Raw genomic sequence first — 18,192 nt, forward strand, 5'->3', positions numbered from 1 at the left:
TTTCCAGCCATGACAGTACGTTTTATATCTGGTGCTTTTTACATCCCATATTTCATGAAGCTTGCAATGGACTGGTGTCTTGTCCAGAGTGAATTTGTGGCAGTGTTACCAGGGAGGATCCAGACCAGCATATTTTATGAAGTTATTAATAATAACAAGAAGAAACATAACAACAATGCTGTTAATACTATTGCCACCACTAATGATAATCCTTAAACGTCCCTAAAACTAAATAAAAGAAGATCCAGAATGCAGTGTACTGGTTTGATTTTATTTATTGAATTAGCTTTTAAAAAAGAAAACTGGTGCCATGTTGTAACTTAAAACATTGTTTGGTCTATGCAGTCGTCTTCGTCATCCTCCTCCACCTCGGACAGTGCTGGAGAGCTGGACACACGCAGAGGGGGCATCGGTGTTCGAAAGAATTTCAAGTTGACACCGAGCGTCCCACAGCGCTCCGCCATTGACCTGCAACAGAGTCTCCTTCTGCGGCCCATCTGCAGGGACTCGGGCAACGTCACCTCAAACACTAGTGGAGCAACATCCGGAGCGTCTTCACTCTTCTGAGCTGAGTTCTCCACAGGTTCTTTTGCTGCGGCGTCAGGTACGAGTTCACGTCTTTTTCCACATGTCCTCCGTGAGGTCTTCCTCTCTGGTTTTGGTCCGGCAGGTGGGGTCGGCTGAGTATATTTTAGGTTCAGAACTTTAAGTGAAGTTCTCTTGTCCCTCTGTTGGAGATTGCAGGACCTTCCCTGCACCTTGTCGATCCCATTGTCCAGTAAGCTCACTGGTGCTCTGGGCACAGGAGCTACAACCAGGGAAGAGACAGATGGTGTGAATTTGGTCCTCTTCAACACAGCCACATTGGTCGGGAAGGTGCTGACGGGTCTTCTCGGTTGAAGAGAAGCGTCTCTGGTCGCAGCACATCCATGCCCTACCACACTCAGCTGAGGGAATTTTGTCCTAGACTCTGAAGTAAAGCTGCCGTCTCTGGTAGCAGATGGCTTTCCAGCATTGCTCTGCAATAGAAGCGGTGACAGCTTTCCGGAGGTTCTGAGACCTGAGTTCTTCAGATATTTCTTCACAGTCTGAGGTTCTGTTCTCCGCAGCTCTGGGAGGTAAGAACTGCCCTTCCTATCAGGAGGAGTTGGTGCCTTTCTCACCACAATTAGCTGCAGGCCCTGAACGTCCTCCATTGAAGTAGCTCTGTTAATCCTCTTCTGGTAGGTGTCCTTCTTCATGACTACACCGCAGTAATGGTAGGAGTGTAGAAAAAGGAAGGCTGGAAGCTCACAGGTACAAGGTTTCGTTTGGTTTGTTTCTGCTGATCAAGTAAAGCTTAAGGAGTCTACAGCGACTTGACCGTTGCAGTGAAAACACAGAAGTGAGTGTTACTCAAGCGACGTTTGAATATAAACCTGCATGCGTTCCATTATGATGCGTTCAGAGCGCCCATATATGGTGTGATGACATCACACGGTGGTCTGACAAACAATCCCAATCAGACCCACAGCTAAACTCTCACTTTACTTCACAGTGTTAAAGAGATATAGCCGCATGTATACAGACCATTTCACTTCCTCCGTGTGGTACAACCCTGTTCCTGTGAAATGGAATTCCCTACTTCATTTTTAGGGCGCTAATGTGTACGTCAGCCATTTTCCTCTGATTGCCGGCATCGTAAATTCCAATTTGAGCATAATTTTGAGGGCACTGCAATCTCCCACAATATACTGCTAATATATAGTGAACATTGTAGAACATGACACAAGCTGAATGTGGACCAAAATGCATTGCGAGTTTCTTTGTTACTCAGTAACAGACGGTGGAAGTGTCCAAATTCACTTGTGTTTCTTAGCTCCATGAACTAAATAGTGCCTCACTATGTAGCACGATACTAATGAAGAAGCACAGAGCCATTTTGGTCACAGCCTGTGTTTGCTCTCTTGAAAACGAAGGTGCTACAAAAGGTTCTTCGAGCGATGCCACAGAAGAACCACTTTTGGTTCCACTTTTGGTTCCATTTTTGCTGATATGTTTAAATTGGTAAAGAAACTTAAGACAGAGTGATGGATATTTATATCCATAAAAAAAGGTTCTTCACACATGCATTTCTTTAACAAAAATGGTTCTTTATGGAACCAAAAGCACCTTTAGTTTTAAGAGTGTTGTATTATGATGATATTACACCATCAAGTAGGAAATATGGCCTTGTTTTTTTACATACAAACTCAGAACCTGTAGCAAATACAACAGCGTTTGACTTCACTAAAAGACATTTTGGGCTTTTGGGGTTTTTTTTTACTCAAAATGACAAACCCAAAAACACATTGGCCAATTTGTGTAATTTGTACTGTATAATAAATAAATAAATAAATAAAAGCTCTCTGGTAATAAATATAAAAATCAGAGTATTTAAACTATTATTACTGATGTAATAAATATTAATTGAAATAGTTGTACCCCACACACCCACACCTGGTTATCTCTGCCTATACATTCACATTTTACACACAGCCAAATGATTTCTTCAAACCATGGCAGAACTACATAGACACCCCCCTGGCCACTTTATCAGAAACCCCTCACCTGTGGTCCATTGCTGATGATGCACACATTGTTATTCCTCTTTAAATATTCCACCTTCGTCATTTAACCTTAAACATTACAACTGACACATCAACAGTGTAACTGTGAAGGTGGAACATTCAAAATGTCATGTTGAAGTTGTAATGGTGAAGGGATAATCTTTAAGGTGGGATTTGGTGGTGGTGTGGTTCCAGATGTGGACACTTACCCTGGAGATTTAACATTACTGAAACTAATTAGCTGAGCGCAGATGACTAACCATGTCCATGCTATAAAGGGGGACATTCATTCATTCATTTATTGTCTGTAAGCGCTTATCCAGTTCAGGGTCGCGTTGGGTCTGGAGCCTACCCAGAATCACTGGGTGCAAAGCGGAAATAAAAAACAAAAGCGGAGTTTTCCCAGCACAACATTGTCCAGTGTGTCACACACACATGCTTGCCTTCGTCCCACAATGCATCCGGGTGCTCTCTAACCCCCAGGTTCACAAAACTGTCCTTGTGTAAAGCATTTTTGAAGCAATGTTGGGTCCTATGCCAAATAACAGGTCAAATAACATGCTTTGCTGGTGTTCTATATTGTAAGTCCACATGCTGCAGAGAGAACACACATTTAATATGTAATCACTGTTTATCCTGATCTGAACTACTGGACATCTTCCATTCATACTTCTATAATGCCTGTTATCCACAGTTTTTATTCTTCTGTTGTTGAAAGCTTAAGGTTCCACTGCTGTGAATTGGATTTTGAGGTTTTTATTATTAAACTACAGAGATAAAAATGTGCTGAAACTCAAATGATTTACAGGGAAAAGTAGAAAATCTCCTGATGTGTTGTTCTGCAAGAAATGAAGATATGTGAGATATAGTCAGGAAATAAGTATTTATAGATGTATTTATACAGAATTGTTTCCAGCCATGACAGTACGTTTTATATCTGGTGCTTTTTACATCCCATATTTCATGAAGCTTGCAATGGACTGGTGTCTTGTCCAGAGTGAATTTGTGGCAGTGTTACCAGGGAGGATCCAGACCAGCATATTTTATGAAGTTATTAATAATAACAAGAAGAAACATAACAACAATGCTGTTAATACTATTGCCACCACTAGTGATAATCCTTAAACGTCCCAAAAACTAAATAAAAGAAGATCCAGAATGCAGTGTACTGGTTTGATTTTATTTATTGAATTAGCTTTTAAAAAAGAAAACTGGTGCCATGTTGTAACTTAAAACATTGTTTGGTCTATGCAGTCGTCTTCGTCATCCTCCTCCACCTCGGACAGTGCTGGAGAGCTGGACACACGCAGAGGGGGCATCGGTGTTCGAAAGAATTTCAAGTTGACACCGAGCGTCCCACAGCGCTCCGCCATTGACCTGCAACAGAGTCTCCTTCTGCGGCCCATCTGCAGGGACTCAGGCAACGTCACCTCAAACACTAGTGGAGCAACATCCGGAGCGTCTTCACTCTTCTGAGCTGAGTTCTCCACAGGTTCTTTTGCTGCGGCGTCAGGTACGAGTTCACGTCTTTTTCCACATGTCCTCCGTGAGGTCTTCCTCTCTGGTTTTGGTCTGGCAGGTGGGGTCGGCTGAGTATATTTTAGGTTCAGAACTTTAAGTGAAGTTCTCTTGTCCCTCTGTTGGAGATTGCAGGACCTTCCCTGCACCTTGTCGATCCCATTGTCCAGTAAGCTCACTGGTGCTCTGGGCACAGGAGCTACAACCAGGGAAGAGACAGATGGTGTGAATTTGGTCCTCTTCAACACAGCCACATTGGTCGGGAAGGTGCTGACGGGTCTTCTCGGTTGAAGAGAAGCGTCTCTTGTCGCAGCACATCCATGCCCTACCACACTCAGCTGAGGGAATTTTGTCCTAGACTCTGAAGTAAAGCTGCCGGTGACAGCTTTCCGGAGGTTCTGAGACCTGAGTTCTTCAGATATTTCTTCACAGTCTGAGGTTCTGTTCTCCGCAGCTCTGGGAGGAAAGAACTGCCCTTCCTATCAGAAGGAGTTGGTGCCTTTCTCACCACAATTAGCTGCAGGCCCTGAACGTCCTCCATTGAAGTAGCTCTGTTAATCCTCTTCTGGTAGGTGTCCTTCTTCATGACTACACCGCAGTAATGGCAGGAGTGTAGAAAAAGGAAGGCTGGAAGCTCACAGGTACAAGGTTTCGTTTGGTTTGTTTCTGCTGATCAAGTAAAGCTTAAGGAGTCTACAGCGACTTGACCGTTGCAGTGAAAACACAGAAGTGAGTGTTACTCAAGCGACGTTTGAATATAAACCTGCATGCGTTCCATTATGATGCGTTCAGAGCGCCCATATATGGTGTGATGACATCACACGGTGGTCTGACAAACAATCCCAATCAGACCCACAGCTAAACTCTCACTTTACTTCACAGTGTTAAAGAGATATAGCCGCATGTATACAGACCATTTCACTTCCTCCGTGTGATACAACCCTGTTCCTGTGAAATGGAATTCCCTACTTCATTTTTAGGGCGCTAATGTGTACGTCAGCCATTTTCCTCTGATTGCCGGCATCGTAAATTCCAATTTGAGCATAATTTTGAGGGCACTGCAATCTCCCACAATATACTGCTAATATATAGTGAACATTGTAGAACATGACACAAGCTGAATGTGGACCAAAATGCATTGCGAGTTTCTTTGTTACTCAGTAACAGACGGTGGAAGTGTCCAAATTCACTTGTGTTTCTTAGCTCCATGAACTAAATAGTGCCTCACTATGTAGCACGATACTAATGAAGAAGCACAGAGCCATTTTGGTCACAGCCTGTGTTTGCTCTCTTAAAAACGAAGGTGCTACAAAAGGTTCTTCGAGCGATGCCACAGAAGAACCACTTTTGGTTCCACTTTTGGTTCCATTTTTGCTGATATGTTTAAATTGGTAAAGAAACTTAAGACAGAGTGATGGATATTTATATCCATAAAAAAAGGTTCTTCACACATGCATTTCTTTAACAAAAATGGTTCTTTATGGAACCAAAAGCACCTTTAGTTTTAAGAGTGTTGTATTATGATGATATTACACCATCAAGTAGGAAATATGGCCTTGTTTTTTTACATACAAACTCAGAACCTGTAGCAAATACAACAGCGTTTGACTTCACTAAAAGACATTTTGGGCTTTTGGGGGTTTTTTTTACTCAAAATGACAAACCCAAAAACACATTGGCCAATTTGTGTAATTTGTACTGTATAATAAATAAATAAATAAATAAAAGCTCTCTGGTAATAAATATAAAAATCAGAGTATTTAAACTATTATTACTGATGTAATAAATATTAATTGAAATAGTTGTACCCCACACACCCACACCTGGTTATCTCTGCCTATACATTCACATTTTACACACAGCCAAATGATTTCTTCAAACCATGGCAGAACTACATAGACACCCCCCTGGCCACTTTATCAGAAACCCCTCACCTGTGGTCCATTGCTGATGATGCACACATTGTTATTCCTCTTTAAATATTCCACCTTCGTCATTTAACCTTAAACATTACAACTGACACATCAACAGTGTAACTGTGAAGGTGGAACATTCAAAATGTCATGTTGAAGTTGTAGTGGTGAAGGGATAATCTTTAAGGTGGGATTTGGTGGTGGTGTGGTTCCAGATGTGGACACTTACCCTGGAGATTTAACATTACTGAAACTAATTAGCTGAGCGCAGATGACTAACCATGTCCATGCTATAAAGGGGGACATTCATTCATTCATTTATTGTCTGTAAGCGCTTATCCAGTTCAGGGTCGCGTTGGGTCTGGAGCCTACCCAGAATCACTGGGTGCAAAGCGGAAATAAAAAACAAAAGCGGAGTTTTCCCAGCACAACATTGTCCAGTGTGTCTCACACACACACATGCTTGCCTTCGTCCCACAGTGCATCCGGGTGCTCTCTAACCCCCAGGTTCACAAAACTGTCCTTGTGTAAAGCGTTTTTGAAGCAATGTTGGGTCCTATGCCAAATAACAGGTCAAATAACATGCTTTGCTGGTGTTCTATATTGTAAGTCCACATGCTGCAGAGAGAACACACATTTAATATGTAATCACTGTTTATCCTGATCTGAACTACTGGACATCTTCCATTCATACTTCTATAATGCCTGTTATCCACAGTTTTTATTCTTCTGTTGTTGAAAGCTTAAGGTTCCACTGCTGTGAATTGGATTTTGAGGTTTTTATTATTAAACTACAGAGATAAAAATGTGCTGAAACTCAAATGATTTACAGGGAAAAGTAGAAAATCTCCTGATGTGTTGTTCTGCAAGAAATGAAGATATGTGAGATATAGTCAGGAAATAAGTATTTATAGATGTATTTATACAGAATTGTTTCCAGCCATGACAGTACGTTTTATATCTGGTGCTTTTTACATCCCATATTTCATGAAGCTTGCAATGGACTGGTGTCTTGTCCAGAGTGAATTTGTGGCAGTGTTACCAGGGAGGATCCAGACCAGCATATTTTATGAAGTTATTAATAATAACAAGAAGAAACATAACAACAATGCTGTTAATACTATTGCCACCACTAATGATAATCCTTAAACGTCCCAAAAACTAAATTAAAGAAGATCCAGAATGCAGTGTACTGGTTTGATTTTATTTATTGAATTAGCTTTTAAAAAAGAAAACTGGTGCCATGTTGTAACTTAAAACATTGTTTGGTCTATGCAGTCGTCTTCGTCATCCTCCTCCACCTCAGACAGTGCTGGAGAGCTGGACACACGCAGAGGGGGCATCGGTGTTCGAAAGAATTTCAAGTTGACACCGAGCGTCCCACAGCGCTCCGCCATTGACCTGCAACAGAGTCTCCTTCTGCGGCCCATCTGCAGGGACTCAGGCAACGTCACCTCAAACACTAGTGGAGCAACATCCGGAGCGTCTTCACTCTTCTGAGCTGAGTTCTCCACAGGTTCTTTTGCTGCGGCGTCAGGTACGAGTTCACGTCTTCTTCCACATGTCCTCCGTGAGGTCTTCCTCTCTGGTTTTGGTCCGGCAGGTGGGGTCGGCTGAGTATATTTTAGGTTCAGAACTTTAAGTGAAGTTCTCTTGTCCCTCTGTTGGAGATTGCAGGACCTTCCCTGCACCTTGTCGATCCCATTGTCCAGTAAGCTCACTGGTGCTCTGGGCACAGGAGCTACAACCAGGGAAGAGACAGATGGTGTGAATTTGGTCCTCTTCAACACAGCCACATTGGTCGGGAAGGTGCTGACGGGTCTTCTCGGTTGAAGAGAAGCGTCTCTGGTCCCAGCACATCCATGCCCTACCACACTCAGCTGAGGGAATTTTGTCCTAGACTCTGAAGTAAAGCTGCCGTCTCTGGTAGCAGATGGCTTTCCAGCATTGCTCTGCAATAGAAGCGGTGACAGCTTTCCGGAGGTTCTGAGACCTGAGTTCTTCAGATATTTCTTCACAGTCTGAGGTTCTGTTCTCCGCAGCTCTGGGAGGAAAGAACTGCCCTTCCTATCAGGAGGAGTTGGTGCCTTTCTCACCACAATTAGCTGCAGGCCCTGAACGTCCTCCATTGAAGTAGCTCTGTTAATCCTCTTCCGGTAGGTGTCCTTCTTCATGACTACACCGCAGTAATGGTAGGAGTGTAGAAAAAGGAAGGCTGGAAGCTCACAGGTACAAGGTTTCGTTTGGTTTGTTTCTGCTGATCAAGTAAAGCTTAAGGAGTCTACAGCGACTTGACCGTTGCAGTGAAAACACAGAAGTGAGTGTTACTCAAGCGACGTTTGAATATAAACCTGCATGCGTTCCATTATGATGCGTTCAGAGCGCCCATATATGGTGTGATGACATCACACGGTGGTCTGACAAACAATCCCAATCAGACCCACAGCTAAACTCTCACTTTACTTCACAGTGTTAAAGAGATATAGCCGCATGTATACAGACCATTTCACTTCCTCCGTGTGGTACAACCCTGTTCCTGTGAAATGGAATTCCCTACTTCATTTTTAGGGCGCTAATGTGTACGTCAGCCATTTTCCTCTGATTGCCGGCATCGTAAATTCCAATTTGAGCATAATTTTGAGGGCACTGCAATCTCCCACAATATACTGCTAATATATAGTGAACATTGTAGAACATGACACAAGCTGAATGTGGACCAAAATGCATTGCGAGTTTCTTTGTTACTCAGTAACAGACGGTGGAAGTGTCCAAATTCACTTGTGTTTCTTAGCTCCATGAACTAAATAGTGCCTCACTATGTAGCACGATACTAATGAAGAAGCACAGAGCCATTTTGGTCACAGCCTGTGTTTGCTCTCTTAAAAACGAAGGTGCTACAAAAGGTTCTTCGAGCGATGCCACAGAAGAACCACTTTTGGTTCCACTTTTGGTTCCATTTTTGCTGATATGTTTAAATTGGTAAAGAAACTTAAGACAGAGTGATGGATATTTATATCCATAAAAAAAGGTTCTTCACACATGCATTTCTTTAACAAAAATGGTTCTTTATGGAACCAAAAGCACCTTTAGTTTTAAGAGTGTTGTATTATGATGATATTACACCATCAAGTAGGAAATATGGCCTTGTTTTTTTACATACAAACTCAGAACCTGTAGCAAATACAACAGCGTTTGACTTCACTAAAAGACATTTTGGGCTTTTGGGGGTTTTTTTTACTCAAAATGACAAACCCAAAAACACATTGGCCAATTTGTGTAATTTGTACTGTATAATAAATAAATAAATAAATAAAAGCTCTCTGGTAATAAATATAAAAATCAGAGTATTTAAACTATTATTACTGATGTAATAAATATTAATTGAAATAGTTGTACCCCACACACCCACACCTGGTTATCTCTGCCTATACATTCACATTTTACACACAGCCAAATGATTTCTTCAAACCATGGCAGAACTACATAGACACCCCCTGGCCACTTTATCAGAAACCCCTCACCTGTGGTCCATTGCTGATGATGCACACATTGTTATTCCTCTTTAAATATTCCACCTTCGTCATTTAACCTTAAACATTACAACTGACACATCAACAGTGTAACTGTGAAGGTGGAACATTCAAAATGTCATGTTGAAGTTGTAGTGGTGAAGGGATAATCTTTAAGGTGGGATTTGGTGGTGGTGTGGTTCCAGATGTGGACACTTACCCTGGAGATTTAACATTACTGAAACTAATTAGCTGAGCGCAGATGACTAACCATGTCCATGCTATAAAGGGGGACATTCATTCATTCATTTATTGTCTGTAAGCGCTTATCCAGTTCAGGGTCGCGTTGGGTCTGGAGCCTACCCAGAATCACTGGGTGCAAAGCGGAAATAAAAAACAAAAGCGGAGTTTTCCCAGCACAACATTGTCCAGTGTGTCTCACACACACACATGCTTGCCTTCGTCCCACAGTGCATCCGGGTGCTCTCTAACCCCCAGGTTCACAAAACTGTCCTTGTGTAAAGCGTTTTTAAGCAATGTTGGGTCCTATGCCAAATAACAGGTCAAATAACATGCTTTGCTGGTGTTCTATATTGTAAGTCCACATGCTGCAGAGAGAACACACATTTAATATGTAATCACTGTTTATCCTGATCTGAACTACTGGACATCTTCCATTCATACTTCTATAATGCCTGTTATCCACAGTTTTTATTCTTCTGTTGTTGAAAGCTTAAGGTTCCACTGCTGTGAATTGGATTTTGAGGTTTTTATTATTAAACTACAGAGATAAAAATGTGCTGAAACTCAAATGATTTACAGGGAAAAGTAGAAAATCTCCTGATGTGTTGTTCTGCAAGAAATGAAGATATGTGAGATATAGTCAGGAAATAAGTATTTATAGATGTATTTATACAGAATTGTTTCCAGCCATGACAGTACGTTTTATATCTGGTGCTTTTTACATCCCATATTTCATGAAGCTTGCAATGGACTGGTGTCTTGTCCAGAGTGAATTTGTGGCAGTGTTACCAGGGAGGATCCAGACCAGCATATTTTATGAAGTTATTAATAATAACAAGAAGAAACATAACAACAATGCTGTTAATACTATTGCCACCACTAATGATAATCCTTAAACGTCCCAAAAACTAAATTAAAGAAGATCCAGAATGCAGTGTACTGGTTTGATTTTATTTATTGAATTAGCTTTTAAAAAAGAAAACTGGTGCCATGTTGTAACTTAAAACATTGTTTGGTCTATGCAGTCGTCTTCGTCATCCTCCTCCACCTCAGACAGTGCTGGAGAGCTGGACACACGCAGAGGGGGCATCGGTGTTCGAAAGAATTTCAAGTTGACACCGAGCGTCCCACAGCGCTCCGCCATTGACCTGCAACAGAGTCTCCTTCTGCGGCCCATCTGCAGGGACTCGGGCAACGTCACCTCAAACACTAGTGGAGCAACATCCGGAGCGTCTTCACTCTTCTGAGCTGAGTTCTCCACAGGTTCTTTTGCTGCGGCGTCAGGTACGAGTTCACGTCTTCTTCCACATGTCCTCCGTGAGGTCTTCCTCTCTGGTTTTGGTCCGGCAGGTGGGGTCGGCTGAGTATATTTTAGGTTCAGAACTTTAAGTGAAGTTCTCTTGTCCCTCTGTTGGAGATTGCAGGACCTTCCCTGCACCTTGTCGATCCCATTGTCCAGTAAGCTCACTGGTGCTCTGGGCACAGGAGCTACAACCAGGGAAGAGACAGATGGTGTGAATTTGGTCCTCTTCAACACAGCCACATTGGTCGGGAAGGTGCTGACGGGTCTTCTCGGTTGAAGAGAAGCGTCTCTGGTCGCAGCACATCCATGCCCTACCACACTCAGCTGAGGGAATTTTGTCTTAGACTCTGAAGTAAAGCTGCCGTCTCTGGTAGCAGATGGCTTTCCAGCATTGCTCTGCAATAGAAGCGGTGACAGCTTTCCGGAGGTTCTGAGACCTGAGTTCTTCAGATATTTCTTCACAGTCTGAGGTTCTGTTCTCCGCAGCTCTGGGAGGAAAGAACTGCCCTTCCTATCAGGAGGAGTTGGTGCCTTTCTCACCACAATTAGCTGCAGGCCCTGAACGTCCTCCATTGAAGTAGCTCTGTTAATCCTCTTCCGGTAGGTGTCCTTCTTCATGACTACACCGCAGTAATGGTAGGAGTGTAGAAAAAGGAAGGCTGGAAGCTCACAGGTACAAGGTTTCGTTTGGTTTGTTTCTGCTGATCAAGTAAAGCTTAAGGAGTCTACAGCGACTTGACCGTTGCAGTGAAAACACAGAAGTGAGTGTTACTCAAGCGACGTTTGAATATAAACCTGCATGCGTTCCATTATGATGCGTTCAGAGCGCCCATATATGGTGTGATGACATCACACGGTGGTCTGACAAACAATCCCAATCAGACCCACAGCTAAACTCTCACTTTACTTCACAGTGTTAAAGAGATATAGCCGCATGTATACAGACCATTTCCCTTCCTCCGTGTGGTACAACCCTGTTCCTGTGAAATGGAATTCCCTACTTCATTTTTAGAGCGCTAATGTGTACGTCAGCCATTTTCCTCTGATTGCCGGCATCGTAAATTCCAGTTTGAGCTTAATTTTGAGGGCACTGCTATCTCCCACAATATACTGCTAATATATAGTGAACATTGTAGAACATGACACAAGCTGAATGTGGACCAAAATGCATTGCGAGTTTCTTTGTTACTCAGTAACAGACGGTGGAAGTGTCCAAATTCACTTGTGTTTTTTAGCTCCATGAACTAAATAGTGCCTCACTATGTAGCACGATACTAATGAAGAAAAAGTCAATTTTGGTCACAGCCTGTGTTTGCTCTCTTAAGAATTTAGATGTAAAAATACATATTTGTGACATTACAAAATTAAATAAGGCAGCCTGAAATGCATTATATCACATTAGGAAACTAAACATTGAGTAATATTTTTCCAACATTCGCTCCCAGTTTATGTTAGGAGTATAATTCTAACATCTATGATTGTAGCATTGGTGAAATCTCATGGTACATTGCTTTTGTTTTTACATCAGTTACCAACTTGTTTTCTGACCTTTTCCATCACATTCTTCTCATGCAGCCAAGGTATTTGTTCACTGTGCTGTTGGAGTACGCCGCTCTGCTGCCCTTGTCTTGGCTTATTTAATGATCTATCACAGTTATACACTGGTGGACGCTATCCTGAAAGTTAAGGAGAAGAGGTGGATTTTTCCAAATCAAGGATTTCTGAAACAGCTAATAGCTCTGGACTCAAACTTAAAGAGTAAAGTTCAGACTGAGCTACCAGCACATGCAGAAAACTGCTCATTCTGATACTTCAGTTTTTAAATATGCAGTTGTATGCAAATACGTGGGCACCCTTGCCCAAATGTTTCACATTGCATTTGTTCTTAAACAAGCAGTAGTAAATCACAGCTTCAGACGTACGACAAAACATTTTGGACAAATCTTTATGCAACAATACTCTGGCTTTTCAAAGCATAAACAAATAAAAATTCAAAATCATCTATGTGGCCTGTGCAAAAGCCTGAATACACTAAGCTTGGCAATGGTTCAGATTAGCAAATCAGGCCTGAGGCATGTCACCAGCTGTAATTAGGGACTGCCAGCTCTATCCAAATTCTAAGCTTTATAAATCCTGTGACTCTCCAATCCTTGTGCTACAAACCCCCCCCCCAACCATGAGCTCCTCTATGCAACTGTGTAAAGATCTAAAAATATAAAATGTAATCAATGCCCACCACACAAGGGAAGGCTATAAGAAAATAGCCAATCATTTTTTGGCCTGTGGTTTCTACAGGATAGAAGGTTATAACACTCTCAGTTAGAACTGCTTTTATGCTGGTAAGAAAGGTATTCAAAACACTCACTGCCAAGGACCTGCTGGAAGGTTTAGCTGGATCAGAACGGTGGGGAACTGTTCTAGTCTGCAGCATTGCTTGCACAAATATAACATACATGGAGGATGCTTATGAAGGAAAACATACCTGCAGACTCTTCAGATGAGATTTGGAAACAAGTGCTGTCGACTGATGATTAAATATTACTCTATGGCCACAAAGATCAAAGGTACATCTGTAGAACAAAAAGGCATGCATTCCATTAAAATAATAATAATAAAAAGCCCTACCCAACCAACTGTGGTGGAGTGGTGTTTTGCTGCCATCATAGCATTTGGCAAAATTGCCATGTTTTAGGAGAACAAGTTTTTTTTTTTTTTGTCCCATTATAATAATCTGGGTTACAAAGACGATATGATCAGTGAAGCAATCAAAGATAATCTGATTAACCAAAAATTGTGGTGGTTTTCACGATCTTGAAGAAATAAAGAATACATTAAGAATAGTTGTTCATTTATGTTTTTGACCTGCAGTCAACAATACTTTATAAACATAAATACACACAGTGACATCTACTGGAGAAAGAAAGTTAATTCTGTGTCACACACCTGGTCGTGTCATTCAGAGACCACAGTGTTGTAGGGTCAAAAGTTTAATAAACATAAAAACAGAAGATGGAGACCATGGATTCTCCAAGAACTGCTGGAGAGAAAAACCCTGCTTTCATCCCGTACGAATCTCCCACTATCTCTCAGTTGGAGGATTTATTACATGGAGGTCCTTTCTCAAGTCACCATGTTGATGAAGTGTGGCCAGATTTGTTTCTGGGAGATATGTAAGTCTGATCATGATTCATACTGAGTGAATCCAGCTTCAGTGATGTCCTAAAATACCATGTATATCTCAAAATCTTTGTCACAGGCAAATGTCACATGACAGATATGGTCTCTGGAGACTTGGCATTACTCATGTACTGAATGCTGCTCACAGTAAAAAATGTAGTGATGATTTCTATGGCACAACTGTGAAGTACTATGGAGTGGAAGCTAATGACCTGCCTACGTTTGATATTTCACCTTTCTTCTACCCTTCTGCAAAATATATTCATGAGGCTCTCAGCACTGCCGGAGGTACAACATGTTAATCTTTTTCTGTAGTGCACTGATGTGTTGATGAGGATTTCCTTTTTGAATGTGGTTTTAAGTTCACTATAAAAAGATTTTAAATATATTTTGCTATAGTTAAAATGTATGCCAAGTAATTTCACCAGTCAGTGCAGGAATTATAGAAGTGTTATTGCTAAATTATAATTAAGAACATATGCTATAACTATAAACTAAGATCATCTTTGAGGGTCCTCTGTGAATCAGTATCCATTCTGGGCTGCAGATCATCTTCTGTACTGCATGACACATTCATACAATGTTTGTTTTTAAAAACTTGAACAGTCATAGTTTATTTTTATTTAACCATAGAAACAATCAAGCAATACCCTAGCAATTCTGAAAAATCCTGAAATACTGTGATTACGTAGATAGATGTAAATTTGAATAGTTTTTGTGACATCAGAAAATTAAATATTTTACTTTATTTAAATTACTTAAATTAAATCAAAAACTTTGTCTTAATTCATTCATTATCTGTAAGCGCTTATCCAGTTCAGGGTTGCGGTGGGTCCAGAGTCTACCTGGAATCAATGGGCGCTAGGCGGGAACTTTGTCTTCAATACATCAAAATAATTTTGCAATTCAAAGATAAAAGCACTTAAAATGGCTGCATGAAGTCTGTAAGTTATTTGGAAAAATTTGGAAAAGTATAATTTAAACACTAATTCTAGCATTGGTGAAATCTCATGGTACATTGCTTTTGTTTTTACATTAGTTACCAACTTGTTTTCTGACCTTTCCTTCACTTTCTTTATGCAGCCAAGGTATTTGTTCACTGTGCTGTTGGAGTAAGCCGCTCTGCTGCCCTTGTCTTGGCTTATTTAATGATCTATCACAGTTATACACTGGTGGACGCTATCCTGAAAGTTAAGGAGAAGAGGTGGATTTTTCCAAATCAAGGATTTCTGAAACAGCTAATAGCTCTGGACTTGAACTTAAAGAGCAAAGCTGAGGCTGAGATACCTGCACTTGCAGAAAACTGCTCATTCTGATACTTCATTTCCTAACTGGATTTTCACATGAAAAATGGCTTAACAATTAAAAATAATCAAGGCATCACAGTGCGGGACAGTAAATTAAACCTTTGTAGCTCCTCACCAAATAGTCTAAAACAGGGCCATCACTAGAGGTGAATGATTAGGGGGGTGAGCTTTAACCAGAGGGGTCATGGCAGCAAATTTCTTTGATGAGGTACAAATTAAAGAAAGCCACAAGGGGCTGCTGCCTTTACAAAACATTTTTTGAATATCCTTCTACAGGTAGAAACACAATAGGTGTGAACAACTATTAACTCATTATATACAGGTATCTGTAAAATATACAGTCATAACGTCAGGAAAGAACACAAACATCAGCTCATTCTGCCCTAAATACTGCAGTGTTAAACATGAACATTTTAACTGGCTTTTTTAGCAAGCTTACTTTACGGTCATCAATAATCTGGTCTCTGCTAACATAATACTATTTCAACCCGTGCATCAGCGGCATTTCAATTTGGTTAATGAAAGATTGTAACAGACATTAAATTAATGTTTTTCTTTTTTTGTGTCTTGAAATGACACTCACTGTCAGGAAACTCACAACACCTTCTCCCTGCATACACCGTGTGCGTAGGGTTGCCAACTTTCTGAAATCAAAATAAGGAATACAGGGATTAGGGGACCAGTATGCACTTATAAATCCTGTAGAAAATCAGGTAAAACATTTTGTTGTTAGACATTTATTAATCCAACTGCCATCAGGACTTTCAGTACCTGTCAGTAGCATTTTTGAACAATGGCAAAGCAGAATCTTCCCATTTATTTTGCACTACTACCAGTTTTAAAAAATGTATTATTTTAAATTGCACTTTAATTGCAATAAAATCTGAAGTATAAAGAATTATTTTGATTCAAAAAATCATCTGTGATGTGTTGAGGGAGAATGAAATGTCATTTCTCGAGGACACGGTGCTAACATTAGTTTTATCTAAAAGCAGAGCTGTAGTTCCCAGACTGACCTGCTGCTCTCAGCGCCGCCGCAAAACACTTCCGTAGGAGGGACTGTGACTCCATTGGCTGCAGCACTGAATGAGGTCACTCTGGCTGATGATTGGCTAAATGTAGGTGACGAACAATGAAATACAGAAAGTGGTGGAGAATCTGCCTCTTGTTCCGGCTGAGAGCTGCGTGTTTCTGTCTCAAATTATAGCCATAAAATTGTTACCTTAAAAATACGGAACAAAACGGAACGCATCCTTTAGTGTCCAAATACGGGACTTCCATATTTTACGTGACAATTGGCAACACAATGTGTGTGTATTCTGTCAAGAAAGCATTACAGACTGATAGACAACTGCTATATGGAGACAGAAAGAGTCGTTGTTGAAAATGAAAGAATTTGGGGGCGCTAATGAACATTAACCTACAACAGGTCTAATGACGTCCAAAAAACATTCTTTATCGATATCATTGTTTTGAATGTCATGTGAATTTGCACTACGTTGTAACATAAATATTAAATGAGTTTGTCATAAGCGTGTTGTCATAAGCTTGTTGCAGTAATGCACCAGACCGTTGTCTTGTTTTTTTTTTTGTTTTTTTTTTTTTTTCTCGAGAGTACCACAGTAACAGTCTGTCCCTCTGCTTCCACCGCCTCGTCATTAGTAGGCGTTATATTTTATCCCACCCGTTTTCCGACTAGTCAGCCTCCTGCGTTGTGATTGGCTAGAATTTCATCCTCTCAAGGAGACCGCCAATGGGCGGGATTGCCTTTGAACACGTTATGTTGTTGTTTTTACTGCCACAATTAGACCGTGTACAAAGAGTGCTAAGGGATACAAAATATGACACACAAAACAGTACATTAATAAACGAATAATATCTTAAGAGTAAATTATATAATAAGTGTTCAGACAAAATAACATATGTAAGACTCACTTATCGACAAACTTGTGCCCATAGACAAAAAAATCTGGGTTACCCAAGTCCTGGACGTGTTCTTGCTAATATATGTGATCGCACATAAGGATGTGTGCTCTCTAATATAACAGAAAAATAATATAATAATGTACAATTCCTCAAGGAGGAAGTCTGTGTTAGCCTTAATGTTTGAGAGGGGCCTAGCATGTGGGTGGTGTCAGAATTAATAAAAATTGGTTTTGTCTGGTTACACAGAGTCCCCATAGCATACACTTATGTTCTGTTTATGAACAAAATGTTAAAAAGACGTCTTTTGAAAAAATGACATTTAGGGGACATAAAGCAACCAGAACATATCATTCCAATAGTTTATTTAGCGTGATACTTTCAATATTCTGTCCTAGCTTTGTTAATTCGTTACTACATATTTAATATTCCACTGCCATGTCTTATTAACGTCCCACGCCTCCAGTTATTTTGAGGATACATGACCAGCAGGCCTCTGTGTTACTGCGCACTTCTCTGAGATTGTGTGATGCGACTGAAACAGCGCGTGTGCTCGGAGTCCCCGCCTCGGTCGCTCTGATTCGGGGGTTATTCGGGATCACATGACATTCGCCCAATCCCAGCGCGCGTGGCGGGTTTGCCTGAATACGGGTGGGCAAACACCACCCCCTCACGTCCTTCTGAAACCCAGCACCGTTTCCCTGTGCCCCC

At 41.0% G+C, this 18,192-nt stretch overlaps 1 protein-coding gene and 1 pseudogene across 1 annotated transcript; both read left to right on the forward strand.

The window, feature by feature from the left end:
- Positions 1–12,882, forward strand: part of LOC136705561 (dual specificity protein phosphatase 13A-like) — a 31,169-nt pseudogene extending 18,287 nt beyond the window's left edge.
- A 1,201-nt stretch (positions 12,883–14,083) lies between these two features.
- LOC136705562 (dual specificity protein phosphatase 13A-like) lies at positions 14,084–15,567 on the forward strand. Its single transcript, XM_066679198.1, has 3 exons — positions 14,084–14,244; positions 14,331–14,539; positions 15,335–15,567. Exons 1-3 carry the CDS (start codon positions 14,084–14,086, stop codon positions 15,565–15,567), a joined length of 603 nt encoding a protein of 200 aa, XP_066535295.1.
- The last annotated feature ends 2,625 nt before the right edge of the window (positions 15,568–18,192 follow it).

Source organism: Hoplias malabaricus, chromosome 8 (genome assembly GCF_029633855.1).
Source record: "Hoplias malabaricus isolate fHopMal1 chromosome 8, fHopMal1.hap1, whole genome shotgun sequence".
Classification (NCBI taxonomy): domain Eukaryota; kingdom Metazoa; phylum Chordata; class Actinopteri; order Characiformes; family Erythrinidae; genus Hoplias; species Hoplias malabaricus.